The sequence below is a fragment of the Chaetura pelagica genome, unplaced genomic scaffold, assembly GCF_000747805.2.
Source record: "Chaetura pelagica isolate M959 unplaced genomic scaffold, ChaPel_1.0 scaffold72, whole genome shotgun sequence".
NCBI lineage: Eukaryota > Metazoa > Chordata > Aves > Apodiformes > Apodidae > Chaetura > Chaetura pelagica.
The window spans coordinates 2,095,542-2,119,269 of NW_009952560.1; the positions used below are offsets into that span (position 1 = coordinate 2,095,542).

Below are 23,728 nucleotides of genomic sequence, written 5' to 3' on the forward strand. Positions count from 1 at the left end.
GGGGGTGCAGCCCCCCAGGGCCCCGCGCTGCCCGGCCCCGCTGCCGCCCAGCACAGCCCTTCCCAGCCGGGCTCCCATCCCACCTTTCCCGCGGGATTTCAGCAATTCCATAGGGAGAAAGTTACCTGAGGGGTCGGTTAAACAGAAAGCAAACGAAAAACTGAATTCTAAGCCTTGATTTCTAATTTCACCTCTTGCGTGCTCCTATTGAACGGAACAACTGTCATTTATGTTTTATTTCAACCTTGCAAACTCTTTGAGCTCTCAGAATTCTTTGTGAAATCTCCTCTTATTCCTGCAGGAAGTTACTTTTTGCTCACACAATCTTAATAGCTCAGGATTTCTTTCTTTCTGTTAGTTTTTATTACCTGTAGCTGTTCCCCAGATTTTTCCCAGGGTGTCAGTGTTTGCAGCATTGCAGTTGCTCTCCAGGTATTGCCAGGGACAAACAATTTGGTGCAGTTTATGGCTAATCAATAAAAAAAATACCAGATCACAGGACATCTGGTCACTTTTTCGTGAGCAGTTGCTGAAGAAAAAATACGATGTCATTCCTCTGTGGTAGCACAACCAGCCCAGTGATGGGAAAAGGTGGCTTGGGAGACTGAAATGGAGTTTTGGTTGGAGTGCAGGATGTGCACAGGTACAAAGGCAGCTTCAGTCTTTATGGTAGCAGGTTTTAAGAAGCATGTGTAGGAAAATACTGCACAGGAAAAAAAAAAAAATCAATAAAGCAGCTTGCATGTGTGGAAAAGACTCAAATCCCCTTTATATGTTCAAGTTTCATTTTAAAAGTGGCTTATTTCAGTTAAAAAAAAATCTGTTCCTAATCAACTTTAGTAAACCAAAATAAAACTAGTTTTTTAGGACATCAAGGTCTGAAGAAGTATAAATGCCTTGGCTAAGCTGGTGCAGCTTTCCTCTGTGAATAATCCTTTAAAAGTTAAATTTTCCATGGCTCTGTAGGGCATATGGATGCCCAGTTCTCATTACAATTACAGGGAAATATTTGTCCAGAATCTTTTGAGGCAGTTACAGGAATCTCTGCTCAAGGTTTTTGATCCAAAAGCAAACCTTTAATATCTGAGATCAGCCATGGAATGTGAGCCATCAATTTAAAACTTGGAAATAAAGTAGATATTTAAGGAATGTTTGATCTGCTTAGTCCTAAATTTGGGGTCTTGGAATTACCCTGTTAGAGCAAACAGCTTTTAGAGAAAGGAGCAGGAGCAAAGTCCAATGGCTCTTGGCTGGGCTGCTAAAGATGTCGACAGCTTTGGCAAGGAAACCAGAGCTCGTGCACATCGAGTAGGGCAGGGATGGGATGAGGGGTTTCAGTACATGTCCCTCTTCCAACAGCAATCCTTGCTTTTAGTTTGTTAAAGACATGGGCTGCTCATGGGTAAGGATGTTCCCAAAGCTTTCCCTGTGCTTTCTTAGATTGGAGCTGCAGCAGTGCTGGTCAGGGCTGCAGGGGAAGGTTTGGTCAAGCCCAAACCAACTGGGAAAGATCCCCACGAGTGCTGGGGTTTGTCTGGGTGTGGAAGGCTCCTGGGCAGAGGGGCTGCAGATCTGCTTCTGCTCTCCACCAACAAGCCAGCACATGGCCTGGCCCCGATGCCAAGGCTGCCCGTGGCTCCCCCAGACCCCCCTGTGGAGCTGGAGGGGCTGCACCACCAGGGGAGCAAACTTGCCTGAGATGCTGCTGGGTCTTTGGCCACGACCTTGCACAGCTTCTCTCTGAGGTACCTTTGTGCTGTGCTGGTGGTGCTGGAGGCTGCAGGCACCAGCCTCTGCCATCCTCTGGTATGTTGGGACCTTTTCTGCTCAACTTCAGTCATGGAAGCACCAGAGAAGCTTAGGAACATGGTTGAAGTGCTGGACTTGGTAGAGCTGGGTTAATGGTTGGTAGAATTAGGTTATGGTTGGACTTGGGGATCTTAAAGGTCTTTTCCCACCAGAACAATTGTGTGAAGCATCCACAGGTGAAGAAGCCTGCCCGTGTCTCATGTTAGCATGGGGCAAAGAGAGGAAATGTCTCTAGACCATGAAAGCAGCCATCCAGCTAATCAAGTTCTCAAGTATGTGAGAAACAATGTTTTATTTAAAAATGAGATGCACAAGCCAGAAGAAAAAAATACAACCTCACCATTCCAAAATATAAAAATCCCTTAACTGTCTGACCTTCTCATCACTAGGTCATGGTCCTGCCACCAGATAAATCTCTCCTATCTGTCCATAGACTGAGAGTTCAATGTTGCTTGTGTTAGTGACAGTGAATTTGGGGCTGAAAAATGAACTACTGATGAGAACTCCTGTTGAACCTGTATTGTTTGTTATTCTGAGGCAAGGATCTGGCATGGGCTAATCCAGCACTTCAAAGTTAACTGCTCTTACTTTGTATACAGAGCGTCATAGCGGAGCGGCGCGGGTGATAAGAGAAATAAGGGACTGAGGGTTAGGATACACTGGGAAAATGGGACCCCGTTGAAAAACTCTTTGATCTCTTTAAAGTATTTTTCTGAAAGCAAGAATCTATCAAAAAGGAAATGCCATTTAAAAGGCTAAAAGAAACAGCTGACATCCCTAAATTTGTTTTAATCTGCCCGGGAGAATATTATTTTTAAAGATGCGTGAAGTCGGTGGAAGAAATGCTTGTCAGGAGATGGGAAATGAGAAAAAGGGAGAAAGGTCATCAGAATGGAAACTTGGTTTTTGAAGCCTCTGCACACCATTCCTTTCCCTGCCAACAGTGAAGACGAGAAGAAGCATCCTTGAGCAGTCATGGCCAACTCCCAAGAAGAATCTGGAACCACATCAGTTGTTATCGGGGATGTAGGTAGGTCATCTGCCTCTGCTTTGAAACCATCACTGGAGGCTTCTTGGCATGTCCTGCAGCTTCTGAGAAGGTGGACTTTCAGCCACAGTATGGCTGCTTAGCCAAGATACTGAGTGGTTTCTTAAGTCTTCAGATCCTTTCACAACCTGTTACGCCACAAGCATCACCTTTCCAGACAGCACCACACAAGAGTTTCTGGGAATCCAGTCGTTGCTCTATTTGACCACCTCAGGATCAAGGATTGTAAAAGCACTGTCCGTGGAAATCTTTGTCTTATCAAAACTCCTTTTGGAAAGAGGATTTCAGCTGCTGAGGTGCTGAAGGGCTGGGGGACATTTCTACCCCCTAAATGGGCAGAAGGAAGTGCTCTGTAGTGAATGAGGCACCATCCACACCATGGGGACATGCAGTGATCACTGTTCTACACATTCATGTGGGCTTCAGGGAGCACCAACAGCCTTTAGCAAGGACATGACTTGAGTTGCTCCAACAACTCCTGGGTGTATTGTTTCTTTGCAGTTTTCTCTATGGCAATTCCAATCGAGCTCCCTGTGGCTTTCTTGCCTACTCTATGAGAAAAGAGAAAGCCCTTCCCATCAGCAGGAGCACCAGGAGTGACATTTGCATTTCAGCAAGGAAGGTCAGATCAAATCCTTGTGTGCAGGGGAGTGGTGAGACAAGAGGTTTGCAGAGGCCTCCTCATCCCCCAGTGTCCCTGGGACACCAAGCCCTGGTGTGCAGTGTGATGGGGCAGGTGGTGCTCAGAGGAGGCCTTTGAGCTCTTTAATCAGCTGTAGTGCTCTTGGCTTTTCCAGCTGCCCTGGATTGCTGTCCCTCACCCAAAAATAAGACTTGACTGGACCTGGGAGCCTCGCAGTCACCGATCCCTGCAGGACCAGGCCTGCTTGTGTGGGAATTAGAACACAAGATGCCCACAAGTTGGCCAAGCCTGGGGAGCCTGAGAGGCTGGGAACTGCTGCCCCAAAGGAAAGCAAAGTTTTCCTCTTATCACTCACTTCCAAATCCAACCAACCAATTACACATTAATTAAACTTTGTTTGAACATAATAGGAGCTTTGGCTCCATGTCAGTAACTGCTCCGTGGTTTGAGGGGATTGGATAATAATAGAATAAATAAATAAACAAGAGATGCTTATTCTAACAGTTCATTTTAAAACAATTTGTGAATATCATGTAGAGATAAAATGTGCGTAGCATAAACTGAGCTCAGCAATGACTGCTTCATTATCACAACAAATAATTCACTCACACATCATCTTTGAAGCTTGGGAGGGCTAGAGAATTGTGCTGCTTGTTTATTTTCCTGGCTTTTTACTGGTTTTGCTACATTTCATCTGCAGGGAAGGGTTTGGCTGTGGCAGTGCCAAGCCCCAGCGACGCCGGCCCCGCTCCCCCTGCCCACCCTCCCCAGAGCTGGGCTGACCCCTCCAGCCTCCCCAGGGCATCACCCGAAAAATCAAGGCACTACGTAAAAACTGGTGTAACTGGTCCTCTCTGAAGGGCAATGGGAACTCCCCCCAGGGCACAGCAGCCCCTGCCAGGACTGGGAGGGAGGTTGAAACGTGCTTGTTAGAGCCACTAAACCCAGCAGGGGACTTTGAAGGGTGTAGGAGACCATCTGGATGGTGCTGAGCCCTTTGTTCCAGGTTGAACTGGAGGGAGGGAACAATGAGGTTTGAATATTTGTCCAAAATTGGGGGTTACTGACTCAGTGTTTTGCAGTAGAAGAGGCTTTTAGGGCTATTGCTTGTCTGCTTGTGCTGCACCCACCCATGTGTCACCAGCTGTCACACAGGACACTGTGGGCTGGTGGCTGGTCCCTGGGTGGCCCTGTGGCTCCCATTCACTGAGCAGATCTTCTCTTGGTTGTGTTCACCCCTGATGTGTGCTGGGGGGTCAGACACACACACCTTGTCTGTCTTTCAAACAAATTAGCATAAATTGGTCCTGGGCTCCCCCACCCAATGGTGGTGTTTGCATGTTCAGCAGCCCCAGGACTCCATGTCCAACCAAGCTTTGGGTCTGAACAAATTAAGATGATGTCAGAAGCTGCTGCTCTTAGTTTCTTGATTGCCAGGGGCTTAAACTTCACCTAATAGTTGGCTTATCCTGTGCTGTGCACATGCCAAGAGCTTAACCTTGCTGAGCTTCCCAGTGTGCCCAGTGCAGCTCAATGCAGGTGGTGACACTGAGGGCCAGATGTTCTTTGTGTGTAGATGTTGTGCTTGGGAACATGGTTTAGTGATGGACTTGGTAGTGCTGGGTTGATGGTTGCACTTGATGATCTTCAAGATCTTTTCTAACCAAAAGGATTCCATGATGCTGTGATTCAGTGCAGCCTGCTGGGACATGCTCCCCAGGAAGCCAATTTAGGGCTTCCTAAATTCCTACAATTCTTGGACCCATTTTTTATGCAGCGAAGCTCTCACTGGATTTGAAGTCGTGCTCAGTGGCAGGAAGGAGGGTGGGTAAAACATGGGGCTGCCCGGATCTTGCTTCAGACCTCCCACCAACACCAGGCTGAGCTTTTCCAGAGCTTGGCAAGACCGTGGCAAGCTCTGAATTTGCAGCACTGGGTTATTCTGCTGCTGCTGGTCCTGGAGCAGTGGGTGATGAAGCAGGGCATTGTCATGGAAAGCTGCCCAGAGCAGGGCACCCTCTGTGGAGACGCCCATATTCCTGGGAGGTTTGTCAGAGGGGCCAGTTGTGCAAAGCTACTACTGAGTGTGAAGCCCGTGGCTGTGAGTAGCTCCAGTGACTTGGAGTTAATCTGGGGAAGCAGGCAGGGTTTTGGCCCCTTCCCAGGGCTGACAAGGAGCTGTGTAGACCCACTGTAGGCACAGCCCCGTTCCTGGGCAGAGCTGCTGCAGCCCCAGCCTCCCTCAGCCTTTTCTGCTCCCCTCTTGCAAGCAGGACCTTTTAAAAGGGCAAGGACATGATATTAGGTGTTCTCTCTTGCTTTAATTTATACCTGTATTTTAATTAAAACTCTATGACTGCATTTTCTTAGACCCAGCTCTTCAATTTGTCAGGCCTTCCCACCAGAAATGCACAACCCATGTTTGTATCCTATTGCAAAGAGATATTTACTAAATGAGTCTCTGCCAAGGGGTTGAGAAATATGTTTTCATTAAGAAAATTAAAATGACAAGTCCCTGGACAGCACATTAGACACATTTTTATAATATTATTATTATTATTTTTAAAGGCCACAATGCAGCAGCTAATAATAATGATGAAATGTCCATGCACAGCCAAATTACTAAAATCTACCCCTGTGTTTTCCTGGAAAAGAATGTGGAGAGTTGGCAAACTTGGTTGTAGCAGGGTCTGCTGACCACAATGCTACCACTGCAAGATACTGAGCAGTTTGCAAGTTAAGCAACACCTTCAATCAGATGTGAGTCCCCATTTGTTATCCTTAAAGAATTTCAGCTGTATATATTATAGTAGTACTTTGGCTCTTTGTATTTATTTTAGAGGGCTATACTAAAGAACATTATAAACTCAGGCATGTCCATGCTATATGAAGTCCATATGCTGAAGCTTAATTTTAAATGCCATTAAAAAAGCACTTAACATTTACAATATATCAGTCTGGCTACTTTAGCAGCTTGGATGTGCTACAGTAAATGAAATGATGGAGAAAAAAAGAAATTCAGAAGCTAGATGTTGTAAAAATGCCCAAAGCAGGACTTTCTCCTGATCTGCACAGTAACTGTCCAACCGTGTCCATCTCATTTCTGGTTTTTAATTAATTTCTCTTTTTTTTTTTTTTTTTCTTTTAATTTTTAAATGTAATTTTAAGGCTTAATTTTAAAGAAAAAAAATATCTTGGCATTCAGGTTGGATTCCTCACACCATTTTTTTTTCCAGTGTGTGAATCGGACTGTGTATTCACCCATTGAAATGTCCTACTGTATTTAGCCAGGTGCTTACCTGTAGGAGGAGCAGGTTAAGAGGAGTGCAGGGTTTATGAATGAAAATCAAATACAGACACAGGGAAAACACCCCTTTTTAGTCCTGGCTAATTACATGGTAAACATCTGGAATTTATGCAGGGTGGTTAAAAGGGTCGATTGAAACGAGGTCGAACAGGGCCCATTTTGTTGCCTTCTCCCCAAGCAGAGACAAAATGGTGCTGCAGAGCTGGTGGGCTGGTGGGGCTGGGCATGGGGCAACGGGAGAGAGGAGGGGGTGGCAAAGTGGCCTTGATGTCTGATGAAGAAATGACATCAGAATGTGGGCCCTGATTAATTAAGGTAATAAGAATGATTCCAGGATGTAGCAATTCTTGTCCTCCATCCCCTTACACTGCTGGGAAGGGGAGTTTTGTGCTCTGCTCTTGTTCCTTGGAGGCTGTGCTGAGCCAGTTTGTTCAATTGACTGGGATTTTTTTTACTGGATGAGGAGGAGGCTGGAAAGTTGGAGCCAAGAGGATGTAAAGTGCCTGACCCTGCAAATCCCAGCTCCTGGTGCAGTCCTGTGGGCTTGGGAAGTCCCTGGTAATACTGTACCCATCAGGTCCATCTCCTTTGGGTCACAGGACCAGACTGTGATGGTGTATACTGGTTTCACAGCCATAGCTTTATAAAAATATATTATTGATTACTGCAAATGTTCTTTAGATCTGTAATATATGAATGTTCCTTAATAACACACTGGTTTATGAGGAGGTCCCTGTTTGGTGTTGATTGCCTATGTGTCCACTGGAGTCTGTGGGAAAATCAGCAGGACAGGCACATTTTGGAGACAGTGCTGTGAATTTGGGAAATTTGAGGCCAGAGGAGTGGGAGCAGTTGGCACCACCACAAGGTTTAACCCTTTGCTCCCCCCAGCTTGGCCAGTCCTTGGGTTTCACCCTGTGGCTGCGCACGGAGGTTCAGCTGCTGCTGATGGGGTGGGACCTGGTGTGGTGGACATTGGGAAGGTGTGAATGAGGAAGCTGTGTGTGCTTTATTTCTTCTGAAGTGCAGTTAAATCTCCTGACTTTTCATGCACGTTCGTGGCAACAAGAAATGTGCATTTTTGAGGCTGCCATGAGCCCTATGGAGCCTCCTGTGGTAGCAAGAGCTCCCATTGAACCTCCCGTAAGGAGGGACGTTTTGATCCCCCCATATCTCTCTCTACGCCCACCTTTTCCTGACACTGAGCTATAACCCCCTGGTGCCCCTGGACACCTGAGTGTCCCATTTTACACTCACCCTGTGCAGCCCATGCTCTGGGAAGTTTAACTCAGGTGATGTCTAAGAAGCAATAATGTTTTGTAGCTCATCTGTCCTAAAGGCGAGTTCACCACATGGTGGACCTGCCTTCTGGGGCAGTGCTCCAAGTTTCCACCAGTTACACCAGGTCTCTCACTAACATTTTAACCCTTTGCTTTTCCTAAGGAGGATGTTTCCTAGTTACAAGGTTAAAGTGACTGGAATGAACCCCAAGACCAAGTACATCCTGTTGATCGACATCGTCCCAGCTGACGACCACCGGTATAAATTCTGTGACAATAAATGGTAAGAGAACATTTCTGTTTGCCTTCTTTGCCACAAGAAAATTGCAATTGGATTGAACATTTGCTGTGCAAGCTCAGAAACAAACATAAATACCTTCCCACGGGAGGGATGCCAGCATCCCAGAGCTCTCTTTTGTGGAGCAGCGATAGATACAAGAGCCAATGGCTGGAAGTTAAAGCCAGACAAATATAAAATAAAAGAGATTAACTGCTGGAACAAATTGCTAGTGGGGGTGGTGGATTGTTTGTTTTCAAAGCGCTCAAGGTTGGATCTCAGAGGAGATGCTTTAGGCCAAGCATAGGGTTGTCTGGCCTCGTTTAGGTGTGCAAGGGTGAAACCACAGCCTGTGGCACACCAGAGCCTGGACTAGATGATCTAATGGTTCACTTTGGCCTCAAAAATGAGTTATCTGTGTTGAGAAAATTTTTTAATTCCTTTCTTCTCTAGTAATACTTTGCTTTTAGGAGATCAGCTCTAAAGCAAAGCGTGGGGTGGGTTACTCAGTGCTCTGGGGACCCAGCAGCTGAAGGGAGCAGTGATCCCTCCATCACAGACCAACACCAGATCCACCTTGGAGTCTTTTCATTTATTCTTCCTCCAGAGTTTCCTTTTCTTCTGTTATTCTTCCCTTCCTTGTTCCTTTGACAGGAAAGTCACCTACCCTGAGAGGCAGAGAGAACTTCTGCTTCCTGAGGGAGGCAGGATGGTGCTTCCTCTGTTGAGTTTTGCCCCAAACGCACCCAGCAGCTTTTCCCAAACCCTTCCACTGGTGAAAAGACAAGCACCGGAAAACTTTGGAGTCATCATAATGGGAAAGAGCCTGGTGACATCCTATAAAGCTGTAATAATTTACTTGCACATTAGGGCTGCTCTGGTTTTTTAAAAACTCCCTTTTCCGCTCGCTTTTGTCCTGCGGTGCCGCTGGGGAAGAGGAGCAGAGCAAGGGCCTCTGTGGTGTGGCCACCACTTTGTGTTTGAACCATTAAGGCCTAGATGATGGATAGTTGTTAAATCTGTTTAATTTAGCTTTTGCCAGCCCTAGAGCTCTTTCCCCTTTTCATTTTTATTGTCGCTGGAAAGTTTCTGTTGTTTTTGGTAATATTGCTTTTATTGGTGGTTTATAAGAGGAGAACAATGCACAGTAATGGGGGGAGGTGGCATTAAGTGATGTCTTATGGTTGGGCCTTGTGTCCAGGAGAGCTGGTGGTGGTGATGTGGGGGTGAAGGCAGCTGGCAGATGGTACGAGGGGCAGCACGTGGCTCCAGAGCAGGAGCAGCCCCTTTCCACCAGAGCTGTGGGAGCCCTACATGGCTGGGAAGGTGCCCCCATGCCAGTGCCCACTCCTGCTCCCAGGTGCCTTCTCCTGGGGGACTGTGGGAGACCATCTCCCCTTGCAGAATGGCCTTCATCCTCTTCATAAACCCAGAGGAGATTTCCTCCTTCACCAGCACCAACACAAGTGCCACGTAGAGACACTGCCCCAAGGAAATGGCACGTGGAAGCAGAGATGGGCTCACTTTGCCAGCCTGAAATGCTGAAACCAGAAGCCCTGAAACCCCCACAAACAGCAGCAGGAGCCTCTCCCAAACACCCCAGAGATCCCTGAGGGCTAGCGGGAGGGTTGCTGGGTTAAGATCAAGACTGCTGCTGAGGTGATGCCATCTGTAACTGCTGTGCTTGCAGGATGGTGGCTGGGAAGGCAGAGCCAGCCATGCCGGGGCGCCTGTACGTCCACCCCGACTCACCGGCCACGGGAGCCCACTGGATGCGGCAGCTGGTGTCCTTCCAGAAGCTGAAGCTCACCAACAACCACCTGGATCCCTTTGGACATGTAAGACAGATGTTCTGCAAGGGTTTTAGTCAGGGGTGGGCCCAGGATGCCAAACTTGTGTCTGTTCTGGGATGCTGGTTGGGATGTCGTGGTTAATTTAATAACGAGGAGCAACGTTTATTTTGTGCTGCCAGCGCCGTGGGGTGGGGAGTGTTTAAGGCTGAGGGAGGGGGGTTGTCACAGCTGCCCATGTGCTCCCCTGCTCTTGGAAATGCAGCCTCCCACTTGCTCAGTTGTGTCCTGTCAGATGCCACTGACCTTTTATTTTCTGCCCAGGAACTTTCCAGGCAGCACGGTGGGATTTCCAGGCTGGCTGTTGCTGTGTGTGGTACATACAGCTCACAGAAACAGGTTGCATAAATTCATTATTTTCCAAGCTGGCTTTGGCAGGCCTATAAAATATGAAGTATTTTATTTGGAAAATCTTAATTCATGTGTGTTGCTAATGCACAAGTGGGAAGTACACAGTTATCTGCCACAGTGCATGTAATAACTCGGAGCAAAGATCCTTCCAACCTGGCAGGCCAACAAGCACTTAGGTAGCACATATAAAACAGGGACCTGTCTAGTTCATGCTGGCCAAGCTGTAAGTCCCATAAAAATAAACCTCACTGGCTGGAGGAAGGGAAGATGGACCTTAAAAGCCTTTTAGGTTTTGTGGCATCAGCTCCTCCTAGTACCACAGGTAAGAGAATCTACTTCATATCATCACATGTGTTTTTTAGCCTGCCAGTCTTTCAAGCAGCAGCAGTTTGGAGGGGTGATGGAAGCTGTGAAAAGGTCCTGGAGAAGGGTGCTGAGGGAGAAGGGGTGGACCTGCCCTGCTCAAAATGATCATGCATGAAGCCTCAGAAGAGCAGGTTTTTTATGTGGAGTCAGTTGTCCTGATGTAACAGAAAGTGCGATTCTGATGCATCTAAATCAGATGGAGCTTTCAGGGGGGGACTCCAGAGGCAGGGTGACCCTATCAGCTCAAAGCCCTGTTGAAAAATGCAGAATTTTTGCTGCGTTCATAATTTTCTGCAAAATCAGAACTTTGAAAAGCCAGCAGAGCTGGGCTCTGGCAGCGTGACACGGTGATAACCCAGCCCTGCGCGGAGCCGTCAGCAGCGCCGGGAACTGACCCCCTTCCCCAACCTACTGACCCCAATGAAACATGTGTGAACTTCAAAGGCTCATCAGGGCCATTTAATGCCAACGTTATTAATCACAGGCCATCTCTCCCCTTCACTCTTCTTTAAGGGGGGGTGGAGGGGTGGGAAGTACCACAGAAACACAGTGAAAACAACCACGTTAAGGGTCGCACGGTGAAAGTTGCACGAAGGCCCCGAGCGCTGGGTTGGCAGCTGCTCCCACTCGCACGTGGCTTTCTTCTTTATTTTACTCCCATGTTTTTCTCCTGGTTGACTGTGCAGCTTAATATACGACTGTTTACGTTGTAAAATGTAAACCATAAAACACGCAGGATGTTCGATGTGGCCGTAAAACAAACAGGATGTGCAGGGTTGGCTTTGCCATTTTTTAACATCGGCTTTTTCCGACGCTGCGTTTTAACTGGGAAGATTTCCCACCCCTGACCTGTTTGTCCTCCCTGAGCTTCCCTGGTGACTCTGTTTTGGGCTGATACCTGCAGCCTGGAGCAATGGCCACACGCCTGCTCCTTGAGCCTTGTCCCCCAGCCCAGCACTGGCTCATGCTGCTAGGAAGATGCCTGGAAGAACCTGTTTTAAGGACCTCAGTTGCTGTGCAGGTCAGGCACTGACAACCTGCCTGGCTACTTGGGATTTAGCCTCTTTTCAGCCAGTTCCTCATTAGGCTTCTAAATTAATCAGCTGCTTTAGAGAAGTGGTACTCTGCTCTTTGCTGTGCACGAGGAGGAGGGCTGGGCTCTGCCAGGCAAGTGTGAATTGTCCAGTTCTTCATGCTGAGAACTGTTCTGCAGTTGGAGGGGTGGCTGATGGCCCTGGGACAGGCAGTGCCCAGCAGGGTGAAGTCCCCCAGCCCTGCCTGGTGAAGGCAGAACCCTCTGACTAACTACAGTGTTGCATTTCTAGGAATTTGTTCCCAGATGGCAAACTCTCTTAAAGCTCCCTAAGAAAAACAAGCCAGGAAACCCACAGGGTTTGTTTGCCTTCTCGTGCTCCAGCAAAGCCTGCCTGCCATTTCCTTTTGTCTTTGATTTTCTCCAAACCTCAAAACCACACGAGGTGATGATTTCTGCTGGGGCATTTTTTTTTTTTGGTGTGCAGGCAGCCATGCCAGCTCACCCTCCCTGGCACCCTCAGCAGCTGCAGGTGTCCCCAGGTGTTGGCTCCCAACCTGGATCCCACTGTCCCAAGCTCCAGCTCCTCCTGGCTTCCCCAAACTCTGCAGAGCCCATCCCTGCTTGTTCTTTTTTAACTCTCCAGCCCTTGCCATGGCCTGATGTGCAGGGCTCAGAGAGAACCAGGGCAGGAGGGGTGAGGAGGTGGGGAGAAGGCACGCACAGCAAAATGTCTTTGTGATAAATATTCCTTTTCTGGATTAACCATTTTATTTTTCAGTAGACATTTATTTTTTGGGGAAAAAAACCCAGGAGTTTGTCCAGCTTCCCTGCTTGTTTACCTACCAGTTAACGTGGGGAGCTGATCCTGGGATCAGGCTGGAGCATCCGTGGTGTTATGGGGATCTCTCAAGAAGGACGTGGGGGTTTATGGGCTCAGGATCGCAGACACAGCTGGAGCAGGGTGGCCTGTTGGGGTCAGTCCCCATCCACAGCCCCTGTGCCTGGGAGGACAGGGCTGAAGGGAGAACACATCATGATACGGGGCTCAATTCCTTTGAGCTGGGCACTGTTGTTTCACCTGAAAAACAGGCAGAAACTCCACATTATTTCAGTGACTTCATGAATCCGTTCCCTGACTCTGTGTGCTCTAATAGCTGCTCAACATCAGGGACAAGCAGCCCCATAGAGTTCATAAAGGCAAGTGTAGGTACATTTGAGGCTTAAAATAAGTTAAATAGCTTAATTAACAAGCTGTGGAGCTGAAGGCCTTGCAGCAATCCCTGGAATTAGCCCGAGGATTATTTGTGGGGCTGGTGGGGGGGAAAGCCTCGTGTGCTGACACCAGCCCCTCAAACCCAGCCACCAATCACTCCTCTTCAGTCCCCAACCTCACTCCTGCTGCTTCTGCTTCAGTTATCTACTGTGGGAAATGATTAGTTACAGTCAGAGGCATGGGAGGCATTTTTCAATGCAGACATAAAAATGTGCAGATTTTGAATAAGAAGGAATTAAATGCAGAGCTCTGTAATCTGCCTGCAAACCCTCTGGGTAAGCAGGTTTTGTGGCAGGTAAGTTTGTGCCCAGCTCATGCACTGCAGCCTGAAAATGTGGGCTGTGTATTTTCCTCTGGGGGGATTTTTTTTTTTGGCCATGAAAGGCTCCTTTCACCCCAGGCTTAACGACTGAGAAATGCTCATGTTGAGAATGGATTTAGAAATCAGCAGCCCCTGTAATGTTTGGGTACAGCAAGATCTATCTGATCCTAAAGCCCCGTAAGCCACCTGTGCTTAGAGTAAAATCTTAATTTATGTATTTTCAAATCTTTACATGCAGAGATAATCAGCCTGATAGAGCCTCTGATTTACGTGGGGCTGGTGAGTGACAGGGTTAGTGATTCTGGCAGAGTTGATGCTTTGCTCTCTAATAGCATGTGATTAATGGGCAGCTGCAGAAGGTCCTTCTGCAGGGACAAAGGTCCTCTCAAGTGCCCACAAGCTGCACAAGGGTGGATCATCCCTTGCCCACTGCCAAAGTATTCTGTCAGTGAAGCACCTAGCTGTGTTTTCCAAGTGAAAAAACAGGGATCATGGACTCACAGAATGTCAGGTTGGAAGGGATAATCAGGATCCTGTCCTGAAGGATCAGCACCCTGTCAAGCTGAGACTTAAAACTGTCCAATATGGAGGAATTAACCACTTTTCTTGGGAGACTATTCCAATGTTTGACTGTCAGGGTGAAAAATTTACCTCTTGGGTCCATCCAATCAGAATCTCCCCAGGAGCAACTTGTGCCCATTACCCCTTGTCTTTTCCATGTGACTCTTTGTAAATAGGGAGTCTCCATCTTCTTGGTAGCCCTCTAAGTACTGGAACATGGTAATAAGGTCTCTCCTGAGCCTTCTTTCCTCAAGGCTGAACAAACCCAGTTTTCTCAGTCTCCATCACAAGCCAGGTTAAATCACTGCAGTGCCAGCAGCTGGGTTGGCTAATGGCAGCTGTAGATGATGCACAGAAATAGCCTCTTGGTTGGAAAGGAGAACATAACCCTTGTATTTCTTCCTGTAAGTCACTTCAAGGCATCTGGGGGGATATTGAGCGAATGCTGATGAGTGTCTCCACAGTGATAAATGCTCAGGAATGGAATTCCCCTTTCTTCAGAGGTTTGAAGTATGTAAACATGGGGGGGTGGAGGGTGCCCGTGAGATGGTCCTTATGGCCAGTGAGCTGTGGGGCAGCTTGTGGCCCCAGTAGGGGAGGGATGCTCAGTGCTCATGGCGGGGGTGAAGCTGCCCAAGGGACACTGGGGGTGGTGGTGGGGGATTTGCTGAGGGGCTTTGGTTCAGACCATGGTGAAGTTGTTCTCCTATGCAACTTGTTTCAGCTAATCAGGATTTTTTTGGTTGTTTTGCTGTTTGGGCTTTTCTTCATCTCCTGGCTCAAGGTAGTGTTTAAGCTGCTGAGACTGGCAGCTCTTTGAAGCAAAAATGATGTGTTTTGTTCTCCACTTGGAGTGCTGAGCATGAGTGCTTGGGGCACAGGGACAGCACAGAGCCTTAGTAACCCCTCAGCACACTCAGCCCCTCATTCCTGCCTTCCGGAGACCCTGCAGATGCTGCCTTGGGCTTCAGCAGTTGAGGAAGGATGTTAATCTTGCTCCCATGGGATTGAGGGGGGCATGGGGTGCTGTGTCAGCCAACAGCCTCCCAGCACAGCCAGCCCTCCTGCCAACGGATATAGAAGTACATAATAATGTACATAAACATACATAACAAGTGATCTAAAAGTGCATAATAATGTACATGAAGGTACTTAAGGGGTCCCTAGAAATGGCCCAGCAAGGGTTAAGCAATGTCCTTTAACACGAGGGCTGCTGAAGCAGAGGCTTTGAATTAGGGCAGACTTGAATTTGGTGCTACAGTCCATACCTGATAGATAGGGAGGACATGAAGATGAGAGGTCTGGCCATGAGGTACCAGCTTTAGGTACAGCATCAGGGACAGCACAGGGGAATCTTTCTCCTGAGGATGTTTTGAATGGGGTTCTCAGCCTGCAGAGGAGCCAGTGGTGGCCTGGAGGGCAGCTCTGAGGGAAGCCAATCTCACCAGGTGCAATGGGTCTGGAGGAAACCCCATGTTGCTCTCAAGCCCCCTGAGTTTAGGCAGTCTGTGAAGATTCAGAGCTTGGTACAGCTGGTGCTTGGAGGCAGAGGAGCAGGCACAGCTCAGGGGGTTCTGCTGCAGTTGTTAATGACTCCACTGAAATTAAACCTCTGCCAGAGAAATCAGCCTTTCTCACGGGCTTCTGCAGCCAGGCCAGCTTGGACAGGGTGAGAGCAGCACACCAGGATTTCTGGCAGGCTCCAGCTGGGACCAGATCAATTGGAAATGATTTCCTTCTTTTTTTAAAAAAAAACAACCAAAAAACAAAATACAAATAACCACAGAATATATAAAGATATCCCTGCAGGAAAAACGGGGGAAAAAAAAAAGAAACATACAAGTGATAAAATAAGATTAAAAGTAGAGATTGTGACAAGTAACTGTAGAGATGTAATTGAATCCCAACCCCAGCAGAGCACCTGTACCTGCTTCTCTTGGCTCCTGATGGAGCTTTCATTGCCAAAATGGCCTTTACCTGCTTTTAAAGTGTAGGGTTCTTTTAGTTTCTGAGATGTAACCTACTGAGGCATAAAGCTACAGAGTATTCTAGATGGTGTGTCACATGTGATGGCATTTTAAGTGATAGTCCTCATTTCCTTGGCCCAAATCTGTTATTTACTGGCTTTACTCTTTAATGCTGAGTTCATGTCCCTCCAGCTTTTTTATTTGCACACTTGGTTTTATTTGATAAACAAGCACTGAAAGACAATTTTTTCCCCTAGTCTTGGGCTTTCCCTCTCTTTTCTCTATGAATTAAATTGTAGCAGTTTTCTCTCCTTGCTTGTCAGGCACTTTTAATTAGGTTAATGTCCTAGTAATCTTATGAAACCCCACATTTTAGTTAGAATTTTATTTGTTTGCTTTATGACTTGTGGCCAAGCAGTTTCCTCACTGGGTGCCAGGATAAGGTTTCTGTGCCTGCTCAGCAGCAGCCTCCCTGCATCCCTAAGCCTCCTGCCGAAAGACTATCCATTAAAATGGTATTTTCTTCTTTTTTTTTCACCATTGATTTTAGGAAATGCCTTACAGCCAATCTGAGAAATTGTGCTGCCCAAATAAATTATAAAGCCCAATGGGAAGGTTTATATTGTTCCTGCAAACAAGAAAAGGAGCAGCTGGGGATGGCATGTGTTTCCCTGGGATGAATAGACCCGAGTGTGCAATTTAAATAGTTGGGTAAGAAACGGCCAGAGGAGCTCTTGGTTGAAAAGAAGATTTACATCTCTGGTGTTCCATCTTTTTGTTGTTACATTACTGGTTTATATGAGTCTAATGCAGTGGATTTTAGTGAAGTTTAACTAGAATCAGATCTTGAAGTCATCATCCAGTCTTGGGTGGGGAGCAGGCCTGGAGAAGGGTAGAGGAAGAGCTCACAGCTTGGGAAAGACCTTTTGCACCCACGGGTGACATGAGGCCATGGTGTGGGGCCCGGGGGGATGCTTTGGGTGGCTGCTCCAAGGTCACCCACCTGGGGGCCACCCTTCCCTGGCTGGTGACAAATAAATGTTCACAAGCCAGTGTGGAAGGAGAGGTCTCCTCCTCACCAAAGCAGTACGGAGTGTCCAGGAAACACTACCAGGAATTTCAATTGACATTAGATGAAAAAGGATTAAAAAAAAAAAAAAAAAAGAAGAAAAATCCCAGTTTTGGCCCTCTTGTAAGGAACAATTTGTCTGAGCTCATGTTGAATCTTTTCCCAGGATTTTACAGCCTTTCTTTTTTTTCCCCCCTCGTGTGGATTGCCAGGACAACCATGTGGGATTGGGAGGCTCCTCCTTGGGTGCCTCGAGAGATGGGGCTGGATGGCAAGAGCCCCTTGTAACCCCCCATGGGTGGGGTATGACTGCTCAGCCCTGCCCCAGGCAGCTCAGCTCAGGGGCTGGCTGGGAGCAGAGCAAGGTGGAGCATTTCCTGGAGGTGATGGAAAATAGAGAGGATGAGGTTAAGGGAATTTTAGAGCTAGCTTTGTAGCTGCTGGTTTGTTTGGTTGAACTCAATGATCTTAAGGGTCTTTTCCAACCTGTCTCAGGGCAGTAGCCTTGCTCTCCTGTCCCTGGAGCCATCCTGTTCATCCCAGGATGAACAGTGGTGCCTGTGAGGCATCTCTGAGCCATTTACTCATAGTCAGGGTTGGGATGTTTTAGACCCTTATATGCTCTAAATACTAAATCAAGATAAACTGCAGCCATGGTTGCAATTCTGGAAGAGCATCATTCTCCACAAGGGAGACCAAATGGTCACATTTTTATTCTGGTCCCTCACACCCCAGCTCAGGGTCCTGCTGTGGAACAAGGGCCAACCTCAGCTCTCAAAGGCTTTTTCACTTTGAAAGAATAGAAGGAAGGAAGAAAGAAGCAGAAAAATATATTAAAATGAGAGATTTTATATTAGTTATATGATCCCCTGGGAGCAACCATAAAATTATGTGGCTTTTTCGTAGCCATTTACTATTCAATATAAAAAGGGAGGTTGCCATGACAACCCCTGCATCATACGACACCCGATACCTTGGTGAAACAGGGAGTGCTCTTAAATCACCTCCCCAAATTTCATACCAAAGTAAATACATTTTTACTGGTGATTTGAAGGCAAGTTTGCATTGCCACAAGCCAGGGGGTACCCAGTGCCCTGCTAAGCTTCAGGCCTCCGGGCCCGAGCCTGCAAATATCTTCAGCAGTGTGTGAGATTAGATGTTGAAGGAGTTTGTTTTCCCAAGTGAAATTAAATGGAAGGAGCAAATGACACTTTTTTTTTGACATTTGGAATGGCATTAAAAAAAAAAAAAGCCCCAAACCAGCAGTTGAGATATATTACAGCTTAAGTTCCAGCTGCCAACTGTGAGAGCAGCAGAAAGGAGGGAAATGGGGGGGTGGGAGTCTAAAAAAAAAAAAAAAAAAAGGCAGTTTGTGTAAGCTCACATTTGACTTTGGAGCTCATCACTCTCACAATCTGGTCCACACGTGCAACGTGGAGGGGGTAGAAGTGACATCAGCCCCAACATCTGCTTTGGCTCCTCTCTGGCCAGCAATAATGGGGTTGGGATGGGGGCTGTGGACAGGGGGGGAGGCATCCTGTGGGCGTCAGGCTGTGCCTCCTGGTGACTGTCCCAGAGATGAGGGGTGGAAAATGTTCCTTCAGTGTTGGGAGAAGCTGTTGGGGTGAGGAGGGTCCCCAGGGTTGGGTCAGTGCAGCCTGTTGGTGCCATCTACGCTGCTGCTCTTAAATGACCCATCTTGATTGGTTCTTTGGTTTCTGTAATTCTATTTTATTATTTATTTTATAGCAGTAATTTGGTGTCTGGAAAAAATGTGTATTTTTTCTTTTCTAGGCAGAGGGAGTGCTGGGGGGGTGGTGGGAGGTGGCATCACCACGTGGTAACGTGTCGGGATGTTGAGCCAATATCCACTGCCTAAATTTGAGGTGGTTCATCAACTCTGGTTGGGATACCTGGTTGATCCCACCTCCCTTTTTTTTTTTTTTAAACAGAAAAAAAAAAGTACTGGTTTGACTTCTAAATATGCTGCCATTTCATGCAAGCTGAGCAATAGACAAATAGACAAGACCACCAAGTTGCAGAGAGGCTCTCAGTTACTGGGTCAGTCTGCCTCAGTGCTGCTCATTTTGTGTCCTTGTCCTTCAGCACATTAAAATTCCCCTCTCACCAATACACCAGTAACTAGTCTCAGTGGCAAGACAAACTGGTTCTTCTTTAGTGGCTCATCTATTTCAAACCTTTTGTACCAAAACCAATTGAAAAATGTGTGTGACGGTGTCTGACACTGACTTCATCCCCCTCTGTGTCCTCACTATGAAAAAGATAACTGTAGAAAAATAGAAAGCTATTGTTTTAGCATCACCTTTGAGGCACAGAGCTCCTACATCACCATGGGTTCTGCTGCTGAAGCCCTGGGCCTGTCCTCACCAAGCAGCAGCAACCACGTCCTGGCCTGTCAATTAAAATACTTCTCATTTTTGACACAATCCTTTCAGTTAATCTTTCCACTGGTATTTGTCATCGGGGTGGAATTTACATTTGTTTTGAGTATTTTTAGCCAGTGACCAGTTTTCCATAGTGGCCTTGAAAAACTATTTAGCCCAAATTGTTGGCATTTCACTTTGCAGAGGCCCCGTGTTTGCAGCTCAGGGTTGGGAGGCTTTTTTGGAATAATTGGTGGGGTTTTGCAATGCACAAGGTTTACAGCAAGCACAAGGAAGAGGGATAAGGGGGATGCATGTGCAGACATGGCCTCTGGACACACGTTCTTGCTTTCAGGCCTGTGAACTGTTGAATATGGGGCAAGTGGTCACTGCCCCCCATGGAAAAAAATATGATGTGAGAAGTCCCCATGCAGGACCTCGACTTGCCATTTCCATCCCTGTGCTGACTGCTCTGCCAAAGAGCTGAAGGGATATTTCTTCATCCTTTGAGAATGTATTTTTATGGGGCTCTGCTTCTCTGGAAGCTGTTCTCCACCCACAGCCATGGACACTGACTTGAAGAAGGCTCTGCAGTACTCATGTCTATTAATTACATTTTGTGCCCATTGTTGGCTGGTTGGCTTTGATCTGGCACAGCTCAAGGGGGTTTCCACTTATGGTCCCTAAACTCAAAGAAATTCAGCAATTTCCAGTAGGTGCTTAAACTAAGAGACATGGGCAAAAACTCTTTGGTGCAAGGGAAAGTGATGCCCAACCTTGTAAATACAGTGGCTAAATTAAGCAAGTTTTTTGCCTCCCCACAAACCTCCCACAGTTATCCAGCAGTTCACCATGACCCTCCAGGCAGGTTTGTAGCCACAACTGCAACCTTCAGCATATGTCAAAAAGCCTTTCCTGTATGTGTCTATCAGGCTCCAAAAAATAATGACTTGTTCATTTTGAAGAGTGTTTGGATGCCTTGGGTTTAAAGAGGATATTAAAGAAATAAAAATATAGAAATTAAAGGGGACAGTATAGCCCAGCAGATACTACTCTGGAGAGAGGAATGCAGGCTAGTCATCCAGAGCATATAAAAAAACATGGCCTCCTAATTTTCCTTTGGAAATGTCAGTTTAAGATTGTTTTCTCTGTCCTGCTGTTGATTTCCTTTGGCTCTGGGGACAAGTCACTCATCCTTGCTAGACCTGGGCAGGCAGGGACAGGCAGTGAGGACAGCTTCTGCTCCAGACAACCATTATTTATCACCTTGGCTCAACTCTTAATTATTGAAAATGAAAATGTCCCTTCTTATGGAAGTCCCAGTCCTCTGGTGTTATTCATCTTGGCTTTGTTTTACGAGTAGCTGATACATGAAAGCAAGAGAAAAGGCTCCAAACCCAAACCTGAGCCGACCCTCTCAACTCTACACCCTGCACATCAACAGCCACAAAGTGGTTAAGAGACTTGATGCAAAGCTGATAAAATGCCAAAAATTCCTCGTTCTCTCTCTTGGGGAGCAGGGAAGGTTGTCTGGAAAATGTCAACAATAAAAATTGCATTTAAGTGGTATATAATGCAGCAGCTACTGTGGGCAGAGTTACGTGCAGCCAGATGAGGGGGTTTAACGAGCACAAGCTCCTTACACTGCCTCCCATCCCAGCTGGAGCATCCCAGCCCCGAGCTCTCCTCACACAGATGGGCATGAAACAGAAAGGGTTCCTGAGAACAAACACCCATCATGGAAGAAATGCCTTATTTTTCTTGGGAATTCTCATTTAAAATTGGCTAGATACATAATGAGTGCGAGCTGATGCTGCTCTGCTGCTTTGTGTACAGCCATCTGTCCATCCATCCAACCATCCGTCCATTTATCTACCTCCAGTTGAAGACACCACCCGTTGTGGTCTTCCCTGCTTGAACCTTTGCCTGTGTCTCCATCAGTGATGGACGTGTCCTCACTGCTGCTTTGGGCAGCCTTGCTGGAGGTCTCCTTGCCTCCAGGATCATCCAGGCTCAGGGTGGACACACTGAATTGGGAAAGGGGAGAAGAGACTGAAAAGGGTTATGCCAAGAAAATAAGAAGAAAGCAGTATTTCTTCTTGGCTAGTAAAAGGAATAAAAGCTTTTCTTAAAAACAATTCAATTTCTTCAAAGAAATTCCATTTCTTAAATCCATTTTCCTCTGTAGCATCTGGACACATCCCTTCTTTGTGGAAGAACAATGCTATGGGACAGGGCTGGGACAAGCTTGGGCAGCTCCACTCGGCCCCGAAGGCTCTGCAGGAGGAGCCTGGACTGGGCAATCACTGCTGGACCCCAGCACCTCCTCAAGCCCCCAACATAAGAAAGTGCTTGACCAACTCCTGCCTCTCACTCAGAGACCAGAAAAGGGGCAGGAGTCATGGGGTGGTTACCAAGGGTGCCCAGACCCAGGCACCAGGAGGAAAAAGAAGAGGGGGGAAAACCCCTCCTCCTTTGTAGTTTTTTTTTTTTACCAGCAGATAAAAGAAAAATAGTTGGCTTTTTTTTTCCCTCTGTGGTTTCTGTGATTTTTTTTTCTGCCTCTGCTAAACTGTATTTTTCAGCTCAGTAAAGTATTTATTAGGAATCTTTATGAACCAGTCTGCTGGAGAATTATATATATATATATATAGTACAGTTCCAGCAAGAGCTGGGAAAAAAATTTATGACTTTTTTTCCACCCAGACTGACTCTATCCAATAGCAATAAGAAAATGAGGGTTTACCAGGAAAGCTTTCAGTTCAGTTCTGCTTGCCAGAGCAGCAGAAACCTTTTCTGTCCTGGTTCAAGTGTGTTTATATAATGTAATTTTTACCCTCCCAATTTGAAAGCAAAGCTACAGCTGAGCACTAGTGGACTTTTGTGTCCTGCTAGTAAAGTCTGTCAAAGACCTATGGCTTTTCTTTTTTTTTTTTTTTTTTTTTTTTTTTTTTTTTTTTTAGTTTTTTTTTTTTTTTTTTTTTTTTTTTTTAATTTAAATTGGATTTCTCACTTTGGCATCAATAATTTTTTCAGATCATTCTTAATTCAATGCATAAATACCAACCCCGACTGCATATCGTGAAGGCAGATGAGAACAACGCTTTTGGGTCGAAGAACACAGCCTTCTGCACCCATGTTTTCCCAGAGACATCCTTCATATCAGTGACCTCCTACCAGAATCACAAGGTAGGCTGCTTTTCTGCCTAAGGATCCTTTCATTTCTGTTTGTGGGCTTTTTGCAGCTGGCAGCTCTTGGCTGCTAAATGATCTGTCCCATCGCCGTGACACAGCGATGTCACCGCTGGACTTTGATGAGCAGGACCCATTTGTTGGGGTGGTGGTGGGGGAGCCTCTTCTGCTGCTCTTGTGCAGCAGGAAATGGGAGCATTAAAAATCAAGTTTCCAACCAGGGGATGCAGCTCAGGAGCAGCGTGGGCATCACTGGGTAACACCACCTTGGCAAGCTCTGCAGGTCCAGCTGCTAATGAAGCACCGTGCTAAGATGTCATTCAAACCAGCAAGGAAATCTAATAATGCCTAGGAAAGCTTGCCCATAAATCTGCAGGGAAAAGTAATTATAGTGTGTGTATTTAGTGAGACAGATGAGGAATGTAACCATAAAAACCCAGCTAAGAGCCTGCTCTGTGGTTAGCATGTGAAGGCAGGAGGGGGTTTGGGTTTGTTTCTGGGGGTGTATATACATAATATATACACACCAAGGGCTTGGTTCTGTGCTTCAGGCACGTGTCAGACACCCGGGTACTGCAGGGTTCAGTGTCTCTTCCTCTTTTGAGTGTGTTGGTAGTGGCAGCAGTGGGTACTGTTCCATCTGAGGATTTTACTAACTCAAGTCACCAGCAGGATAGATGGCACTGCCACAGTTAATTGTCAACTCCCCCTGTGGGTGGGTGTCACCAGGCAGGGGCTGATTTTTAATCCCGCTGCCTGGTTGCCTGTCTCTGCACAAGCTCCTGCTGCCCTGAGGGTTCCCTGGTGGTGGAGTCTGACTGTGGGGTTGCATGAGGATTAACTGGAGTTTTTAAAGTACCTCAGGATTCATAAATAAAGGTGCAGAGTGAAGTAGCAGCACTGGAACCCTCTGTCACCTTGAATGTGACACAGAATCATAGGGTGGTTTGGGCAGGAAGGGACCTTAAAGATCAGCACATCTGCCATGTGTTA

General features: G+C 46.8%; 1 protein-coding gene across 1 annotated transcript in view; it reads left to right on the forward strand.

Moving 5' to 3' along the window:
* TBX4 (T-box 4) overlaps positions 1–23,728 on the forward strand; it is a 61,278-nt gene that overhangs the window by 33,370 nt on the left and 4,180 nt on the right. Inside the window, exons 4-6 of the mRNA XM_010009113.1 lie at positions 8,251–8,370; positions 10,055–10,202; positions 22,580–22,732. Of these exons, the coding sequence (XP_010007415.1) occupies positions 8,251–8,370; positions 10,055–10,202; positions 22,580–22,732 (421 nt within the window). The remainder of the gene's footprint in view (positions 1–8,250; positions 8,371–10,054; positions 10,203–22,579; positions 22,733–23,728) is intronic.